The 17,711-nt window shown below is 33.5% G+C and overlaps 1 protein-coding gene across 2 annotated transcripts in view; it reads right to left on the bottom strand.

Moving 5' to 3' along the window:
• Nucleotides 1-1,911: 1,911 nt before the first annotated feature.
• The window catches only part of LOC118203451 (endosome/lysosome-associated apoptosis and autophagy regulator family member 2-like), a 195,613-nt gene continuing 179,813 nt past the window's right edge, over nt 1,912-17,711 (bottom strand). The window contains exons 21-22 of one of the 2 annotated variants that reach the window (XM_085813430.1): nt 15,276-15,392; nt 1,912-5,388 (exon numbers count right to left, since the gene is read on the bottom strand). In XM_085813430.1, the coding sequence (XP_085669556.1) occupies nt 15,333-15,392 (60 nt within the window). In that variant the 3' untranslated portion in view covers nt 1,912-5,388; nt 15,276-15,332. The remainder of the gene's footprint in view (nt 5,389-15,275; nt 15,393-17,711) is intronic. The other variant, XM_085813436.1, reaches the window with a different exon arrangement.

Here is a 17,711-nt window from a genome sequence, read left to right as displayed (position 1 = left end):
ATACTGACCACACAGTAGGACGTAGCAACCCATAGCGCTCATAATCAGTACTGAACAGCACAAATAGGTGGAATAGGGCACAAACAGCAAAAATGTTACCCTTTCTGAGGAAGCTCTCCCCAGTCTGGTTACGTTACTCATCCGGGTTTAAACAGCACCCTCTGGACTCAGTTCTAGGGGGTGTTGGTTTAAACCCTGGTGAACGAGCTGGCTGCATGGGAGTTTTTGAGTTTTCCCCAGTGTGCAAACTTGAATAGCAGCCAGTCTGTAAAATGTCCTTCACGAAAATATTAAAATATTCGTGCTCTTAGGTAGATAGTCCCTCGAGTAACCGTTACTATAGTTTGATCCAGATCCAAAACAAACGTGACGAAGGGGAGGTTTATTCCGTAAATACCAGCATTGGTGGTTGTTCAGCGGCCTAACATTCCATAGCACTTCCGTATCATGAGGACGATACAGCGAGATCTAAAAATATCTTTTCGGCTTTTTAATCCGATTGATTTAAGTTAAAATGCATTTAAATTTTTTATGATTTTTTATGAAATGACAGTAGCTGGATTGATTAAAATTATCATATACGTTTTTTTTTTTTTTTATGATATGATAAAACTCTAACTGTCGTAGGCGGCTGGCTTATTCTCTCATCTAGTTTTGAAAGAAACAATATAGCGAATATAAAGAAATGTTGGGCAACGACTAACACAAGTGGGAATTCTAAAGATATGCTGTTTTTAAATATTTTGTGGTTTCGCACTTCAGTTTTATGCGGAGCAACTGCGAATAACATTATGCTTAATAATAAAGATAAAAAGACATACAAATTGTATTGTAAATGCAGAAGTGAATCCAAGAGCAGACTGATAACATGCTATGCTCAGCGAGAGCATATAAAAACCTTAACAAATCATCTTTTACGACATTAAAATCTGAATCTTTCATATTCTTTTTCTTTCAGTTTTGTAATAGCTAACCACGTTCTGTTGAAACTGCACGCTTCAAGTATTTTATGTTATATTGCCCACTTAAGTTTGTTTAATTTAGTAGTAGCCATAATATATATATATGTAATAATAAAATTCCATAGTCAAGAATACACTTAAAATTCTAACTGTATGTTCTTTTCATTTTTAATGGCGACGGTCTCTTATTTGAAAGTACGTGGGATTAAATTCACAGCCCCGTAGTCAAGTTGTTTTTCCCGCCTTTTCTACACGTACAGTTATAGAATGTTCTGGAAATATTTAAAGCGAACTGGAATGGCTGACGAGGATGACGTCATTTCTTGGAAGCTCCGCATTTCCAGAGGCTATGAAAGGACTCGCAAAGGAATATCGGGGTCTCTTCTTTAATGAAACGATGCAGTAAACTTCATAGAAAAAGTTATTAGTAATTCTTTTTTATTTACTCCGGAGATCTTAATTTTTGTAATTGCTATTTTCTCCTGAAATATAATAAATGGATCCTGTTTTTTTAAACTTATCGTCTGATAATTTAACCTACGACTACATCTATGATTCTTCACCAATCTATTTATTCCGGACAAAAGCTATATATTCTTTTGCTTCGTAAGGATAATCCGACAGAGATTTTGGCAAAAATACTTACTGGAAGCACAAACATAAAAATAGAGGATGTCAACAGGCTAAAAAATAACTTAAATAATTATCGTTTTTAATGAAAATTAATTTTGGTTTTGTAATGTTCATTCTGCATATTCATTTAATGCATATGTTCATTCTGCATCGCCGTACTGCCTAATGATAAGAGATCAGAATTTTTACATAGATATTTAATGTTTAAATGATTGATTAAAGGCACCTTTTTTCGAAACAGTTCACCGAATCCGTCACAATACATTTTAGAAGAAAAACTGAGTATTGTGAAAATAAGTAGACAGATACGCGTACAGATATTTTTTTTTTTTATTATGGAATGCAAAATCAAACTATACAAAGCACAACAAAATGGATTCAATAGAATATTTCATTAATAACAGTTCGACAGTTATCTTGATAATTTCAAAATATATGGCTCTGGAAGAAGCAGTTCCTCTCACAGGTCAGTTTAGAAAACCAAAAAATGAAAATAAAAAAATACTTTTACTGACTAGACAGTCACTCACCCGCAGTGTACTATTTATACAACTATACAATGCACAGCGAGGAAAACATATTACATTTGTGTGAAAATAACAGAAGCGAAAATGTTGCAAATTAAACCCTTTATGATTTTAATTAAACGCAAGCCGCCAAGGTTACCGTTAAGCCCTTATCACGCAGCTCAGTAATATCGTTAACAGGCAGCCCTATCTTGTGACCTCATTTCCTTCTCACAAGGCAACTATAGAAACAATCAACATTTTCATACAGTCCTGTTCCTCGCAAAAGACATTCACGTGTTTTTCTTCTTCCTGTTACGAAAAATGTTGGGTTACAACCTTTTAATGAAAAAAGCAAGCTTTTTTAGTCTTACGTTAGCTTATGGTTTACCTTAATTATAGTAACCATAATATACTTCAATATCCATGTAGAACAACTGATGGGGTTTCTAGCTTAAAATAAAGGAGCATCCATAATTTGGAGTTGCAAAAATGAGGCAATCATAAAAATTTTCCTAACATGTGTTGATGACCATCTTCAAAAAAGAAAATTATTTATAAAATTGCTATTTCTTCGTGAATCTTTTAGAGCACATGCAATAATTGTACTGTAAGAAGTCTCTTGTTAGTACGCTAAAAAAATAGCTTGGTCCTTTATTGTATTGAGAAAATATATGATTATTGGAGGAGATTTAAAAATACTCTTTTACTTGTCGCTTTCGTAAGGGGGTGTGGCGATATTGCTTTTGGCAATGCTTTACATATTTAATGAGCAACTTGTATTTCTTTGATTAAGCCAAAAGACGAGTTAAAGATTTAAAAAAAAAAAAAAAAAAAAAAATTCACCTTGCGGATCACCCATCCACCCACCTTAGTTGTTGATTCTATTAGTCTAGTCTAGATTGCACATGCATACTTCTGATTATGGTCGCATCTCTTCAAGGATGGCAATACTCGTTTAATTGCATGATAAGGGCTTTTCTGCACTTTTTGTTTCAGTATTCGTATATCGTCAATTTTCTTAGTAATTTAAGCTCTTTTTGTCTTGATTTTATAGTGCAATTCGAAATAAAATTTTTACTTCCAGCATAATAATTTATTTTTTTATAGTATTTCAATTAGAAGCCAAATGTCAGTGTCATAAAAAAGAAAAGCATCTGTTATAAGTAGAAACAGTAAGAAATAGTTTTTGACACATGAACACATCTTTAAGTATCTCGATTCAGAGTGAAAAAAGTCGTATTTGCGTAAAAGAGTAAACGAAAACTGCTCTTAATTATTCATATACTTCAAGCGTTTATCATCTGGCAATACACTGTTTATAAAGTTGAGGTGTATTTATGATTTTAGAAAGCTGAGAATTAAATTCTGTTTCAGAATTCGTTTTTATTTTTCATTTTTTAAAAATTAAAGTTTTAATTTATTCAAAAAATATTTCATATAATATTAAGTTAATTAAAATATTACATATCGTGTTGTACTCCTAATATAAAACCGTAATAAAAGATATCGAATAGAATTTAAAGAAGTGTTTAGATAAAGATTCTAAAAGCTCCTTAAAAATTCTATTTAAATTATTTTTATGTACTTTAAAATTTCACACAAAGTTCAGTTCTTCCTCGCTCAAAATTCAATCATTAAAACTATCATGAAAAAATAAAAGAAAATTATAAAATATTTAAAATTATACGATATAAAGCACTGAATCCTCTCAACATCCTTTTAAATATGTACATCATTACAAGCTATAATTTCAGTATATACAAGCAAAAATTTAAATTACACTTCACGCGTTTCAACAAGTGTGATAGTAAGATTTGCTAAGGTTAAAGGGTAAGGTGTTTTCATACCTAGATTTCATACCTAGACACTGAAACAAAAATAGTCATTCTTATATGTAACAAAATTAAATCTGAAATTTTGATTATTTAGGAATTTCCTTTTAAAGTTTTCTGCTGCTTTTCTTAAAACTTAGAATTTGAAGATAAGCATGAAATTTTTTTTAAATATAATTGGATAGCTAGAAAAGATTAAAAATAAAGCTTATGTGATTACAAACATAATCAATAAATTTTTATATGTGACTACCTTTGTTAAATATTACCTCTTAATGTTTAATTCTGAGTATACTAATTTAAAATCAAAGAGCATCCATACTTTGCACTTTCAAAAAAAAAAAAAAAAAAAAAGGTAAACATGAAAATATATTCCTAATTTATGATTTATATTGAAGAAAATGCAAATTATTAATAAAATTGCGCTTCGTTGAAAAGTCTTCTACAGCACATGTCACAATTTGAGTTTAAATTAATATTTCAGTTTTCTGTGCAAAATTATGCTCTCTAAAAATTTCTGAACTTATGAAACATAATTCTAAGATGTAAATGATAGTTCTTAAAATGAAAGAATTTATTAAGATAACTAGATATTTTGTTTTTGATAAAATATTACAATAAATGCACATAATTTTACAGCAGAATACTGGAATCAAAGAGGAACTGTCAAAAGAAATAATTTTTTCAATAAAAATTCATGATTCGTAAAATAATTCTTAAAACATTTCCTGTATAATTTTGCGAGAGAATAATGACATCATTAAATCTTTCAAACAAATTGATCATTTTTCATCATTTCAGCAAAAGAATATTTACAATACAGCTGTCTTAACACTCAAAGGAACTGAAAAATGCAAACTATTTCTCAAACGATAATAACAGATTAAGACAAATTAGATAACACTTTTCTAAATGCACTTAAAACCACAATTACAATGAGATCTATGTTTAAATGAATGAAGGCGCTCTAGCAAAACTGCTCATACGTACTTGTAATGTATTTTTCTTGTTCTTTTCCAAAAGTTACTGCATATCGAATGATTTAAACAATTAAAACAAACATCGCAGACGATGATACACGGTATTCTAAGACTAAAAAATAAATCCTACACCTAAAAATAGCAGTTCATTAGTGTTGCCACTACACATAAGATGAAAATTGTAGCTGACATATATAACATTCAGGAATTTTGTGTGCTGATAGTAATAGTAGAATGTCGAAGATAAATAAAACAGTGCATTCGATATAAATACGTTTTAAGTTGGTTAATTGCGATTTCTAATTTCTTCACATTGGCTTTGGAAGTAAGAGTTCGAATTTATATATCCAGATTCAAAAAAATAAGTGTGTTTCTGCAAAAATACGTGAATTCCCAATTTTGGACAGCTAGTAATTTATGTTTCATTCTCTGCCTGTTCTTCTTCCAGGTATACAGTCCTGTACTGCTTCTCCTACAAAGAAATATTGAAGAAAAATTCATCATTTGACAGATATCTTGACAGTGATAAATGGTTATATATACAAGATGCACTAAATGGCAATTAGGACTTTATTACTTACACATACTAAACTATGTAATTGAGTGACAAAATTTCATAAAATAGAGGGAAGAATTCTATGAAAACTAGATTTATCATGAATAGGCAGAATTTTGAAAGAGAAATTTGAAGTTTTATATAAATCTCTGTAGAATAAAAAAATTCTAGCTCGTAAAATGTTTTTTTATGTTTTACAAAAGCAAATTTAAAACAAAAATTCTTAAATATTATCATCAAAATCCAATTTGCGAACGAATTTTCTGTTTTAGATTATTTCACAATGATTATTTTACAAATAAAGATTTTGCAATTAAAGTTTTAGATTATTTTACAATTAAATTACCAACTTAAATTCAAGAATTTTAGAAAGAAATTTAATGAAAGATACGGTGGCTTACGTTTGCTTTAGAGCACTTGTATTTTCCAAATTAATTCAAGTAATAAAACATACTTGTAAATAAATGTTCTTGTAATAAAACAATTTATTCAAAAACGAATAAATTTATTCAAATTCGAATACATTTATTGAATTTATTCGAAAGTTTTGGTCTGATGTTTTAGGAAATAATATTACTTGTTATAATTTTTTTGTTAGATAAAAATACATCACAAGAATTATCGTCTGCATTTGGAATTTATTACTGGCTTAGAAAAACACATTAAAAAATAAAAATAAAATCTGAAAGGTTTCAGATTTTAAATTACCTTCCAAAGGGGCGTGTTTTTAACGTTTTGTATGTTACCTTTATTTATTAAATATCATATTCTTTGCACTTAAACCATAAAATTCAGTTCAACAGCAATGTGGCAAAATAATTTTAAAATGAGCCTATCTTTAGAATTTCCGATACACAGTTCCGCGCGCTAGAGATAAAAAGGTTCCCCCTCCCGTAGAGTGTTGCCATTGCTGGCTTTTAAATCGTTGAGTTTGTTAATCAAAAATTCGTTAAAGTTTTACAAAATATGAAATGGATCATAAAACAAATTCCGTATTCCAAATTTGGGCTTTCAGATGCCCATATTCGCAGTAGGATTACGTCATTCAAAACTGGATGGCTCTAGGTACCGTTGTTTTATCACAATGCTAGAAACATACATACATTTATGCAGATTCTTCATGATTTAATTTCTTCAAACATAATGCAGGACTCTATCATTTGGTGGCAACAATATGAAAAGTGATACGTCGTTTATAGCGATTCGACGCAAAATCGCAAAACGGGAACAATAGTCCTTCAGGGACAAAGCCCGTTTGGACTAATAATTTTGTATCTGAAGAGAATATGGCAACGCTACAGATTAACGAAAAGTTCTCTAAAACATTTAACAATCCATCATTTTACACCTGTTTACGACGAAAGACGATACAGCGTAGTTTGCAACGCATGCGAAATTGGCCATCGAACAATATATCATTGCGTACCCGATGGCGCCTTCCTATTCGCATTGCGGCATAATTCTATCTCAAAATAAATTTATGAAACGTTATAAATGGTTTAATTTCAGTGCAAAAGAGTTAAAATATTTTATACTGATGTTATTTGTAACTCTACTTCAAAATAAATTTACAAATTACAAAATTTATAAATGATCTTATTTCATTAGACCATTTATAACGTTAAAAGAGTTAAAATATTTTATACTGAAGTTATTCGTATGATTTTCAAAAAATATTTAAATGTAATTGGCTTTACTTTATTCTTTCTTTATTTCGTAATATGCTGCTTTTTTAATTTTATAAATATCATTCTTAGTATGATTTTTATGAGCTTTTACCGAAACCTTAGCCTATTCGTCAAATCGGCCCGTTATTCTTCGCATAGATACGATACTTAGCCCGGCACTAAAAGAGCTAAAGAAGTTAAAAGTACTCGAAATACCCCAAACATTCTTCATGTAAAATATTCATTTGTTTTTGACGCTATCAAATGATGGGAACTATATGGAGTTGTTGAAAATGCTCTATAATCTGGACCATTTTCTAACCTAACACGAGGGAATCGGAGATTTATCCTACGAAAAATCAAACAAAAGCCAATATTAGTGCTGTAAAACTTGTAGGGAATTTATAAGAATGGTTTACAATAAAAGTTAATCTTGAAATTGTTAGACCAGTCATTGGGGAACATGGATAGAAGACGCGGTCAGCAAGAAGGAAATTCTTCATCAACAAGAAAATAAGGAAAATGAGTATCGCATTCGTAGAATTTACGGTAAGCAAGAATTTATTACATTGAAGCAATTTGTAGATAAGTCAAGATTTAGTATACTTGGTTCCGATAGATGAATGCCCGTGGGGCGAAAACCCAATAAAGGAATGTATCAGTAACATATAAACCTATTGCCTACAGTAATAACAGTAGTTTATAATTTGTTTGCCTACAGAAATAACAGTAGGCAATAGGTTTAAAAACCTATTGCCAGCTGTTTACAAACCTATTGCCTATTGCTAATAGGTTTACAAACCTATTGCCTACTGTTAAGCACCACTGTGAAAGCATAAAGGTTTAGGAATGTTTCGCTTATTCTGAGATGGAAAATTTGCCTTTTGTAGAAAATAATAAATATTCTGACATATATGAATATTCTAAATACACTCATGTCCATAAATTAAGGATAATTCGGAGTCACGCTGAAATCGAACTCTAAAATAAATATATCACCTGTAAAATCACTACACACATCTTCAAGAATCATATGCAAATTTCAGGAAGTAACCAGATGACACCGTTGGTACGTCACAATGACGAGAGTGTAAGAGAGTGATATATAAGGAATACAGGCAAAGAAGTAAAATTGTTCGCAGGCGCTTTATAAGCATTTCAGTGCAATAACCGAATAGTTATGACACAAAGGACGCATTTGGATGATGTTTTACGTGGTAGAATGATCGGCCGTCTGGAATGTGGGCGTACCCAACTGGAAGTATCAGACGAACTTGGAACTGCCCAGAGTGTCATCTCCAGGCTTTGGCAACGATTCCAAGATGATGCTAATGTGAGTAGACGGTACAGCACAGGTCGCCCCAGAGTTACAACGCCGAATGAGGACCGGCATTTGGCAGTTACTGCCAAAAGAAACAGGCGGAGAACAGCCTCAGAGCTGTTTCGTCAGCTCTCTTCAGCCACTGTTATGACAATTTCAAGGCAGACCATGTGCAGACGCTTAAGGCAGATTGGTCTATATGCTCGTAGACCTGTCAGATGCGTTCCACTTACTGCAACTCGCTGTCGCCTGCGGTTATCCTGGAGTAGAGAGCATGCATTATGGACACCGCAACAGTGGGCTTGTGTGATGTTTTCCGACGAGTCCAGGCAGTCTGATTCTCGCCGGACTTTCATATGGAGAGCCATAGGTACCCGTCACCACCAACAAAACGTCATTGAACGACACCGTTACGGTGGTGCAGGAGTGCTCGTTTGGGGTGGAATTATTCTGGGTTCCAGAACTGACCCGCATGTTCAAACTGGAACCATGACAAGCCAAACGTCTCGGGACGTCATTTTGGAACAACATGTACGTTTGTTTCGGGGCGCCATGGGCGCACAATTTGTGTTTATGGATGACAACGGCCGTCCTCACCGTGAAAACATCGTAAGCGAATGCCTTCAATCGGAGGATATCACCCGTATGGACTGGCCAGCATTCTCACCGGACTTGAATCCAGTAGAGCCCGTGTGGGACATGCTTGGCCGACGAGTTGCAGCCCGTCAACCTCCTCCTACATGTCTATCGGAACTTCGGAGAGCATTGCTTTTTGAGTGGTGTAATATCCCCCAAGATCAGATCGATAATTTGATTCTCAGCATGCCTAGGCGTTGTACGGACTGTATTGCATCGTCTGTGAGACATACAATGTATTAACAATCATACCAACCATGTAATATTGGTTTTTTGTAAATAGGTTTTTTTTTGTAATTTGCTCCAGGGAGAAAAAATCGCTAATTTTTTTAATAGTATCAAACATATAGCATCTTTTTTTTTTTTTTTTTTTCTCTTTACCTTTTGTTTAATAAATAAGCTTTACAAATAAGTGAAATTTGTTTTGCTTCTAACTCTTCCTTTGTCTGATTTTGCATTATCCTTAATTTATGGACATGAGTGTAAAACCTCGAATGCAAAATACATTTAGGTTCTACCAGGATAAGTATCCTAATCACTCAACTTTAAATGTTTTCTTGTGATTGTTATACAATAGTCCTGAAGTTATCGGAGCTCTTTCATATTCTTCGGATTTAAATCCTATCGAACATGTATAGAGGAAATTGGAAAACGTAATATTTCTTTAAATGCTCTCATGTAAGAAATTCTAGTGAAGGAATGAAGCATTCTTACACGAAAATACTATTAGTTGAATCCATTAGAAAAAGCATAAATAGTATAATTTTAGATAAAGTTATAGGATATTTTCTCTCTCCTTTGCGCATGCCTTTGTAGTGTAACTGGGAGCATACTCGGCGCATAATCGAGAGGTCCAGGTGAGAGTATTGCACATTCTTCATGTCTCCTGCTTCAAAATAATTTAATGACTCTACAGTGGCTCCCGAACTAAAAGCTGGCGGATGATAATTCGCCACCACCAAAGTTTGACTATTGGGTCCCCTCATCCCCACTTGCCCTTTAATGGGGGAGTATATAATGTATTTTTTACCTCCTTTCCACATCCCTTAGGTATGTAATTGGAAGCATTCTAGATGTGTATTCGAGAGATCTGGAGTTCGGATCCCGGCGGGCGCACTTCACATTTTTCATGTCTCCAGTATTAAAAAAAATCCTGATTACTCTACACTGGCGTCCGAACTAAAAGGGTGGTGGACGATAATTTGTCACCACCAGGTTTTAACTATTGGTTTCCCTAATATCCAGTAGCATTTTAAAGGGGGAGTCTGTAAGGTATTTTCTCCCACTTTTCCGCATGCCTTCGTGGTGCAACTGGAATCATACTCGACGAGTATTCGTCAGGTCCAGGCTTCAAGTTCCGGCGAGGGAATTCCGGATTTTTCCTGTCTTCTGATTCAAAATAACGTAATGATTCTACAGTGGCGCCCGTGCTAAAAGCTGGTCGATGATAATTCCTCACTACCAAGATTTGGCTATTGGGACATTTCATCCCTCATCGCCCTTTAAGAGGTTTAAATGTAAACTGTTTATTCAAAATTTTTGAATATTTATGTCAATTCATTTTCAGAACGTTCTAAGCAAGCATTTTGAATAATAGTTTTCAAAAGAAGCAGATTTTTAAAACAAAGGATCAATAACATGAAAAATAAAGTACTTTTGCTAATACTTAGTCACTGATATTTGCCAATAAAATTGGGAAAAAAAAAAAAAAAAAAAAAGTGTCCGAAAATAAATGTGAGCCACTTCCAAGGAATATTTTACAAAGCGAATTTCCATCATGTGCTTAGAGATAAGAAACTTCTCATTTTAATTAATTAATCAAAACATTGCGAGTATTTGATTACCTGGAATTTTTACTTATCGGGACCACATTAATGATAAAGACTACAAAAACAAAATCATTTTATTAAAATTCTGTATTTCACTTTTGAAAAGCTTTGCAAGCAGAAATAAAATACGTTCTTATTGGTCAGCAGTTAGGCATTATGCGTGTGTGTGTGTGTGGGATTATGGCAAAGCCTCGAGGGCTATCTGCCTAAGGGGAGGGATGCCTTCGTGGAGGAGTTTCTAAGGGAAACTGGCTCTTATACACGTTACACATGGCAAAACCACGAAAACGCCCATGCAGCCAGCCCGTTCGCGGGATTCGAACCTCAGACCGAACTACCAGTGTTCAGCGACTCGGCCGCTGGTGGGCAGTTAGGCATTATGAAAGCATAAAACTGAATACAGAGGCACATACTACGTTCCACAAAATGCGATCGGACATTAAACGGATTCTTGAAAATAATATCACACATTTTAAATGAATTGTACATATTCGCCGAATTTTACACTAAGTATTTTCACCAAAAAATAAAATATTGAGTTTAAAAATTATTATTTTCTCTTTTCAGAGGAAAAGTAAATAATCTGATACTTATTATTCTATGAAATAATAATAATAAAAATAATACAAAATAAAAAAAAAAAATTGAAAGGTTTCAAATTTTAAATTATGTCCAAAGGAGCGTTTTTTTTAACACTTTGTGTGCTACCTTGGTTTATTAAATATAATGTTCTTCGCACTCAAACCATAAAATTCAGTTCAACAGCAATGTCGCAAAATAATTTTAAAATGAACATATCTTTAGAATTTTCGATACAGTCTCGCGCGCTGGAGATAAAAATGGTTTTTTTCTTTTCATACAGTGTTGCTCTTGCTCGCTTTGAAATCATTTAATTTGTTAATCAAAAACTCGTTGAAGTGTTATAAAATATGAAATCGATAATAAAAAAAATTCAAATTCAAATTAGGGCTTCCTCATGCCCATATTCTACGGAAGATTACGTTATTCAAATTTTGACGGCTCTGGGTACCGTTGTTTTATCACAATGCGAGAAACATACACACATTCATGCAGATACTTCATTATTTAATTTCTTCAAATATAATGCAGGGCGATAATATCTGGCGGCAAAAATTTGAAAAGTGAAAAAACAATGCTTATCGTGAATCTACGCAAAATGCCAAAACGAAATCAATAGTCCCTTTGGACTAAACATACGTTATCTAAAATTTTAAAGCTTTAGAACTTTTAGCTTTCAAAAACATGATTTAATACTTTAAGCACATATTCTGCTAAATGTTTTGAACATTTCTGCTTACCTTTTCTCCAGTCATCTTGCACTATCAATTTCAACTTTTATTTTGAAGAAATATTTTATTTCTCGGTTTTATTTTCAATTTGTTAAAAACATTTTGCGGTAGGTTTACCTTTAGACAATGAGGAGATATTTTGAATATTTCAGAATATTAAATGCCCTCTAGATCCGCACATTCATAGGAATATCCTTGGGAACATTCTATTGGTACATTTTAGGGTACAACTCTAATATACGCCCTAATTTCACCAAATGTGGCGATATGTGTTCTGCGCTGGTTTTTGGCGCGATTGCGTGTTCTATGGCAACCCTGTTGGCGTTGAAAAATCTTTCGCTGGAGCTCGTTGGTTCGCCTCTGTGTCTGAGAAGATGGGAGGGAAAGATAAAATGGTAGTTGTTGAATTGAAGTTCGGCAAAAAGAAATATGATTGTGGCTATCCTGTTGAAAGGTAGTGGGTATTTGGAAGTGTGGAAAGAGGGTCTGGGAGATTATTTTTAATGGCAGTGCATGATAGAAGTAGGGATTTGTAATTTTATTTATTTGTGAACTATAGTATAAATTTTCTGGATAGTGTGTCTGGCTGTTATGTAAATACGATAGTGATTATGTGGCGGCATGCTAAAGGCGGTATGAAATTTATATTTCTGCTATTCGAAAACGCATTAATTCATGGTAAGTGCATTTTATTTTATCCTTGTTCTTATTTTGTAGAATGTTATGTTCATTGGTTCTTTAGTATGAATTTCTGTCGTTATTGTTGTTTTTTTAAATTGTTTGAAATTTATTTTAGTTTATTTTGTTGTTTAGTGTCTAGACTGTACAATTCGTAGATGTTTTTTAAAGTTGAAACAGAACGCTGTGTACATGGTATTATTTGAAATTTATTGTTGTTATGTTATTTTATTAAAGCGAGGAGTGCGTAGATCGTAGATTCCTTCCTTGCCTAAATTGTGCAATTCGTAGAATTTTTTTTAAGTTTAAACAGGATGCTGTGTACATGGTATTCTTTGAAATTTATTGTTATGTTAATTTATTAAAGCGAGGTGTGCGTAGTTTGTAGATTCGTTCGTTGCCTACATTGTGCAATTCGTAGATGTTTTTTTAAGTTAAAACATGTCGCTGTGTACATGGATTCTTGTCAAATATTTTTGGTTAGAAACTTTACGTTTTTGCTATCTAAATTTTTTGTTTTTGTTTCGGATTTTTAGCTAAATTGTGTGTTCAAAACTTAGTTTTTGCATGTGCGAAAACCGCGTTTTTGGAGACATTTTAGGCTAAAAGTTCAAAATGTAGACAAAAAATTTAGATAGTAATATGGCAGCGTGAAGTTTCTCGCCAAAAATATTTGGCGAGAAATTTGGCGACTTGAGGGCGCATATCAGAGTAGTTCCCATTTTAGAATTATTCTACAAATCCTGTTTCTGCGCTGTTGATTTCAAGATTCATTTAAAATTATCAATACCGTTGTATTGATCCATTATACTATCAATAAAATGGAGATCATGATTTCAGTAAGCGGTATACACTCATGTACCCTCAATCCTCCTCCTCCATATTTTATATTAGATGTTTGTTACCAATTTTAGATGTTTCCTTTTACTTTATTCTACGAAGTAAAGAAAATATGTTACCGCGAATAATTTCGGGTATTATATTTGAGCTAAAATATCCAATTTGACCGCTCTCGAATCTATCTGAACGATGTTTTTTTCATGACATCTGTACGTACGGAGAGACTAAAGCAAGCTTAAGAATAAGCTTTTTCCCAAAAGGAATTGTAAAATAGATTCAGAGGGGATTTCTTTCGTTACGTCTGTACGTAAGCATGTACGTGTGTATATATGTATGTATGCATGTATGTGCATATATATGCATGCATGTATTTATCTCTAACCAAAAACGATTAGCCGCAAAACGTTGAAATTTTGTATATGGTACTGCTATAACATCTAGTTGTGAGCCTCTCTTTTTTCAGCGTTTAGATACTGAATAATAAAACCAGAAAATTAATAGAGTATAGAAATACGACTGCATAGTGTTTATTGCTCACAATCTAACAAGAGCAGCTGAGGATGATGGTTCGGTAAAACCATCCAAACTAGTCCTGTGAAAATTTGAAAGTATAACGCTGATTTTTGTTGTTTGACTTCCAAATTAATACTTGTTCGGCGTGTTATTGTATAAGAAAGTCTCCTGTTACTTTCTTGATACTGTGACTTTCAGAATGCATCCCTCGGGCTTCCAGGTGCTTAATGAGAGATAACTGTTGTCAGAGACAGAATGGACAGCAGACCTTTGGAAGAAAGGTGCAGCGGAAACCCCCTGGTGTGCTTTCCGGATATAAGGGACTAATTAAGTTTCTTTTCCAGGTTGTAACAAAAACGAAGCTTTGTGTAAAAGCTTTTGATGCTGTAAACGAGTAAAAGCAGACGCATCCTCCGTCGCCGCGTTAGCTGCCGTTGTATGATTTGTGGCTGTAATGATTCAATTATTTTAATATTTAATCAAGAATTTCTTATTAAGTTTTCAAAATAAATATTTTAAACGACAAACTGTTTTTTCTATCACCCAACACGGATATTCTGAAGTTACAATACCTTGTATTTTAACAACTATGAGCTTGTTTTAATTTTACTAAATATCAGGAAATCCAAAAACGCCTGAAATAACATGAATATAGGGGAAAAAGCATAACATGAAGAGAAAAAATCATGTAAACTATCTTGGCATTATTGAGAAACCTGAAGAATCAAAACTATTCCTTGGGATTATTGTGAAATGCTAAGAAGTATAACAGACTGCAGGGTCTTTTATTTGTAAACCATGCATAAAAAGGAGTTCTTTTGGGGCAAATAAGTTGACATCTTTGCATGAAATAAAACCAACGAACCTAAGCTCTGGGAGAGAAGAAAGAAAGCAGCAAATAGTAAATGATATTTAAAGGAAAAAAAAAAAAAAAAAAGGTAAGTGAAGCAGAGAACACTGCTAAACTATTTGCATGAATGTGCATCAAAAAATGTGTAGGAAGCCCTACCTCGGATGTGGACGGACGGCATTGCGAATGACACACCCCTTTCTTCAAAGGCCCTCTTCAGTTGGCCGGCGTCCACGAGCCCTCCAGAGCTTCCGATTCCGATTCCCACTTATAAACCTGGACAATCATGCATAAATTCATTTCAGGGTTTCCTTAAACATTCTAAAGCAGCAAAAACAGCAAGAACAAAATACAAAATAACAAAAATGCGCATTCATCAATTCTTCCTTACTGACGCCTTTTAGAACATGACAGTAGGCATCAGTAGACGGCTAAAAGGTGAAGACAAGATAATCGAATAAAGTTAAGTGCTTAGTTTATCGTGATATTCTTAGAAAGAATATTTCAAAAACTTGGATATTCTTGTGTTAGACTTAGGAAAGAAACATTACTTTTATGTATGATACATTTGTATTGATATCTCCAAAGCAGTGGTTCAGAATCTCAACATGTATTCAGCGGAGCCCTAAGGGCTCCACATGTACTTCCCAATGCTTCAGGAAAATAAAATAAATAAAAACTAAATAAAATTAAAGAATTAAAAAAGTGGAATAACTATCAAAATTTCGATATTGCATTTTGAAAGCGGTAATTTGCCAAGTTGAACTTTGTGTCTTCTCTAGCAGTCGGTGCTTGGCCACCCATGGGAACTGCACATACGAGAAGCTTCCAGTTCATTCTCGATCCTTCAGGAATTCTTGAAACCCGTTTAAAGCTTCTCGAAACTTAGCCTCATACAAGTACAGACGCTTAGTCGATTTGGAGTCATTTCACGATGTTTTTAAATAAAAAATAATGTTTACAGCGTTAACACTACTATGGTATCTAAGCGAGTCTTCCACGAGTTTCCAATGGGTTTAATTCCTTTGTGAGATTTAGTTGTGTAGCTAGTACGCATTTATTAATAAAGGTAATAACAAAATGAATCATGGCTGCAAATAATTGTTTTTATGCCCTGAAAAGTTATTTAAAATCCAGTTTTATTAAAATTGAGAACTAAATTGCTTCTTTGCAGAATTCTTACAAGATCTGTCTTGACTTATGCATCAGAGACTTGGGCAATGACTTTACGTGATGAGGAAGCTTTGGGAATTTTCGAGCGAAAGATATTACGTTACATTCTTGGTGGAGTCCAAGTGAATGGATCATGGAGAAGATCTAACTTAGGAAGCTCTAAATTTATAAACAAGCTGATACTGTAAAATTCGTCAAATTACAGAGACTTAAATGGGCTGGCTATGTGGCTAGAATGAATGAAGATAGTTTTTGCAAAAAAAATCTTTCTGGCAAAGCTCATGGGAAATAGACCTTGGGGCAGACCCCCACTAAGATGGATTGATTGTGTCGAAAACGATCTTAATATTTTAAAGGTTAAAAACTGGAAAACAGTTGCCAAGAGTAGAGATGCCTGGAGAAGACTTCTGGACCAACAACATAACTTTTGGATAACAACCTCTTAAAATCAAATTCTGTACACTAATGTACGAGGGTTGGAACTTTAATAGTGGCAACTATTTATTTACAAGGAATACAAAAGTCATTCATGTCACCATGTTTTACAGTCCTTCAATATAGTCGCCAGCATTGTGTACAACCCGTTTCCAACAATGTGGAAGTCGCAGAATACCTGTAGCAGCGCCTGTTTTGTTGATAGTTTGAATGGACCGGTCTACTGCCGCAAGAATCTCAGGAACAGTTTGGAAGCGAGTGCCACGAAGTGGTTCCTTCATCTTAGGAATTAAGTCATAATCACAAGGTCTTAGATGTGGGGAGTAGGGTGAATGGTAAAGCACTTCCCAGCCCCATCGCTTGAACAAATCAGTCACAGCTTGCGCTGCATGCGGCAGAGCATTGTCATGCAAAATGAGAGGAGCGTTCTGCAGAAAGTGTCGCCGATTTTTTCTCAAAGCTGGTCAAAGATTGTGCTCCAAAAATGAGCAGTAATACTGCGCACATCATATACTGCGCACATTATATCATTAATAATGATAGTTAGCAGTAATAAAGAATAACAAAATTAGCCTGCATCATTTAACATTAAGGTAACCTATCTCATTCAAAACTCCGATTTTGACTAAACACCTCAATTTTTTTTATTTAACATTTTTAAAGGCCATATTTAGTTATCAAAAAGTTTTTTTTTTTTTTTTTTTTTTTTTTTTTTTTTTTGTTATGTTGACTAGAAGTGGAAATATATAAGTTTTTCTGAGAGATGACGAACCGGAAGTTACTTACTGTCTGCTACACCGGAAATCAAAGGGCAAATTAAAGATGCAATTTTTACCCTTTTTTATGTTATATTTTAACTAAATAATTTTAAGCATTTCAATAAGTCTGGAGAATCTGGCAAAGTATTTTTATTATGTATTTTCTCATTTTCCTTTGGCAACATGAATAGCAGTGCATATATGTCATGTAACATTAATCTGAAAACTT

Source organism: Stegodyphus dumicola, chromosome 1 (genome assembly GCF_044657685.1).
Source record: "Stegodyphus dumicola isolate Sdum_Otavi_A_Nest chromosome 1, ASM4465768v1".
Classification (NCBI taxonomy): Eukaryota; Metazoa; Arthropoda; class Arachnida; order Araneae; family Eresidae; genus Stegodyphus; species Stegodyphus dumicola.
Note: the sequence above shows the minus strand (reverse complement) of the source record. Positions and strands in the feature narration are given on the sequence as shown.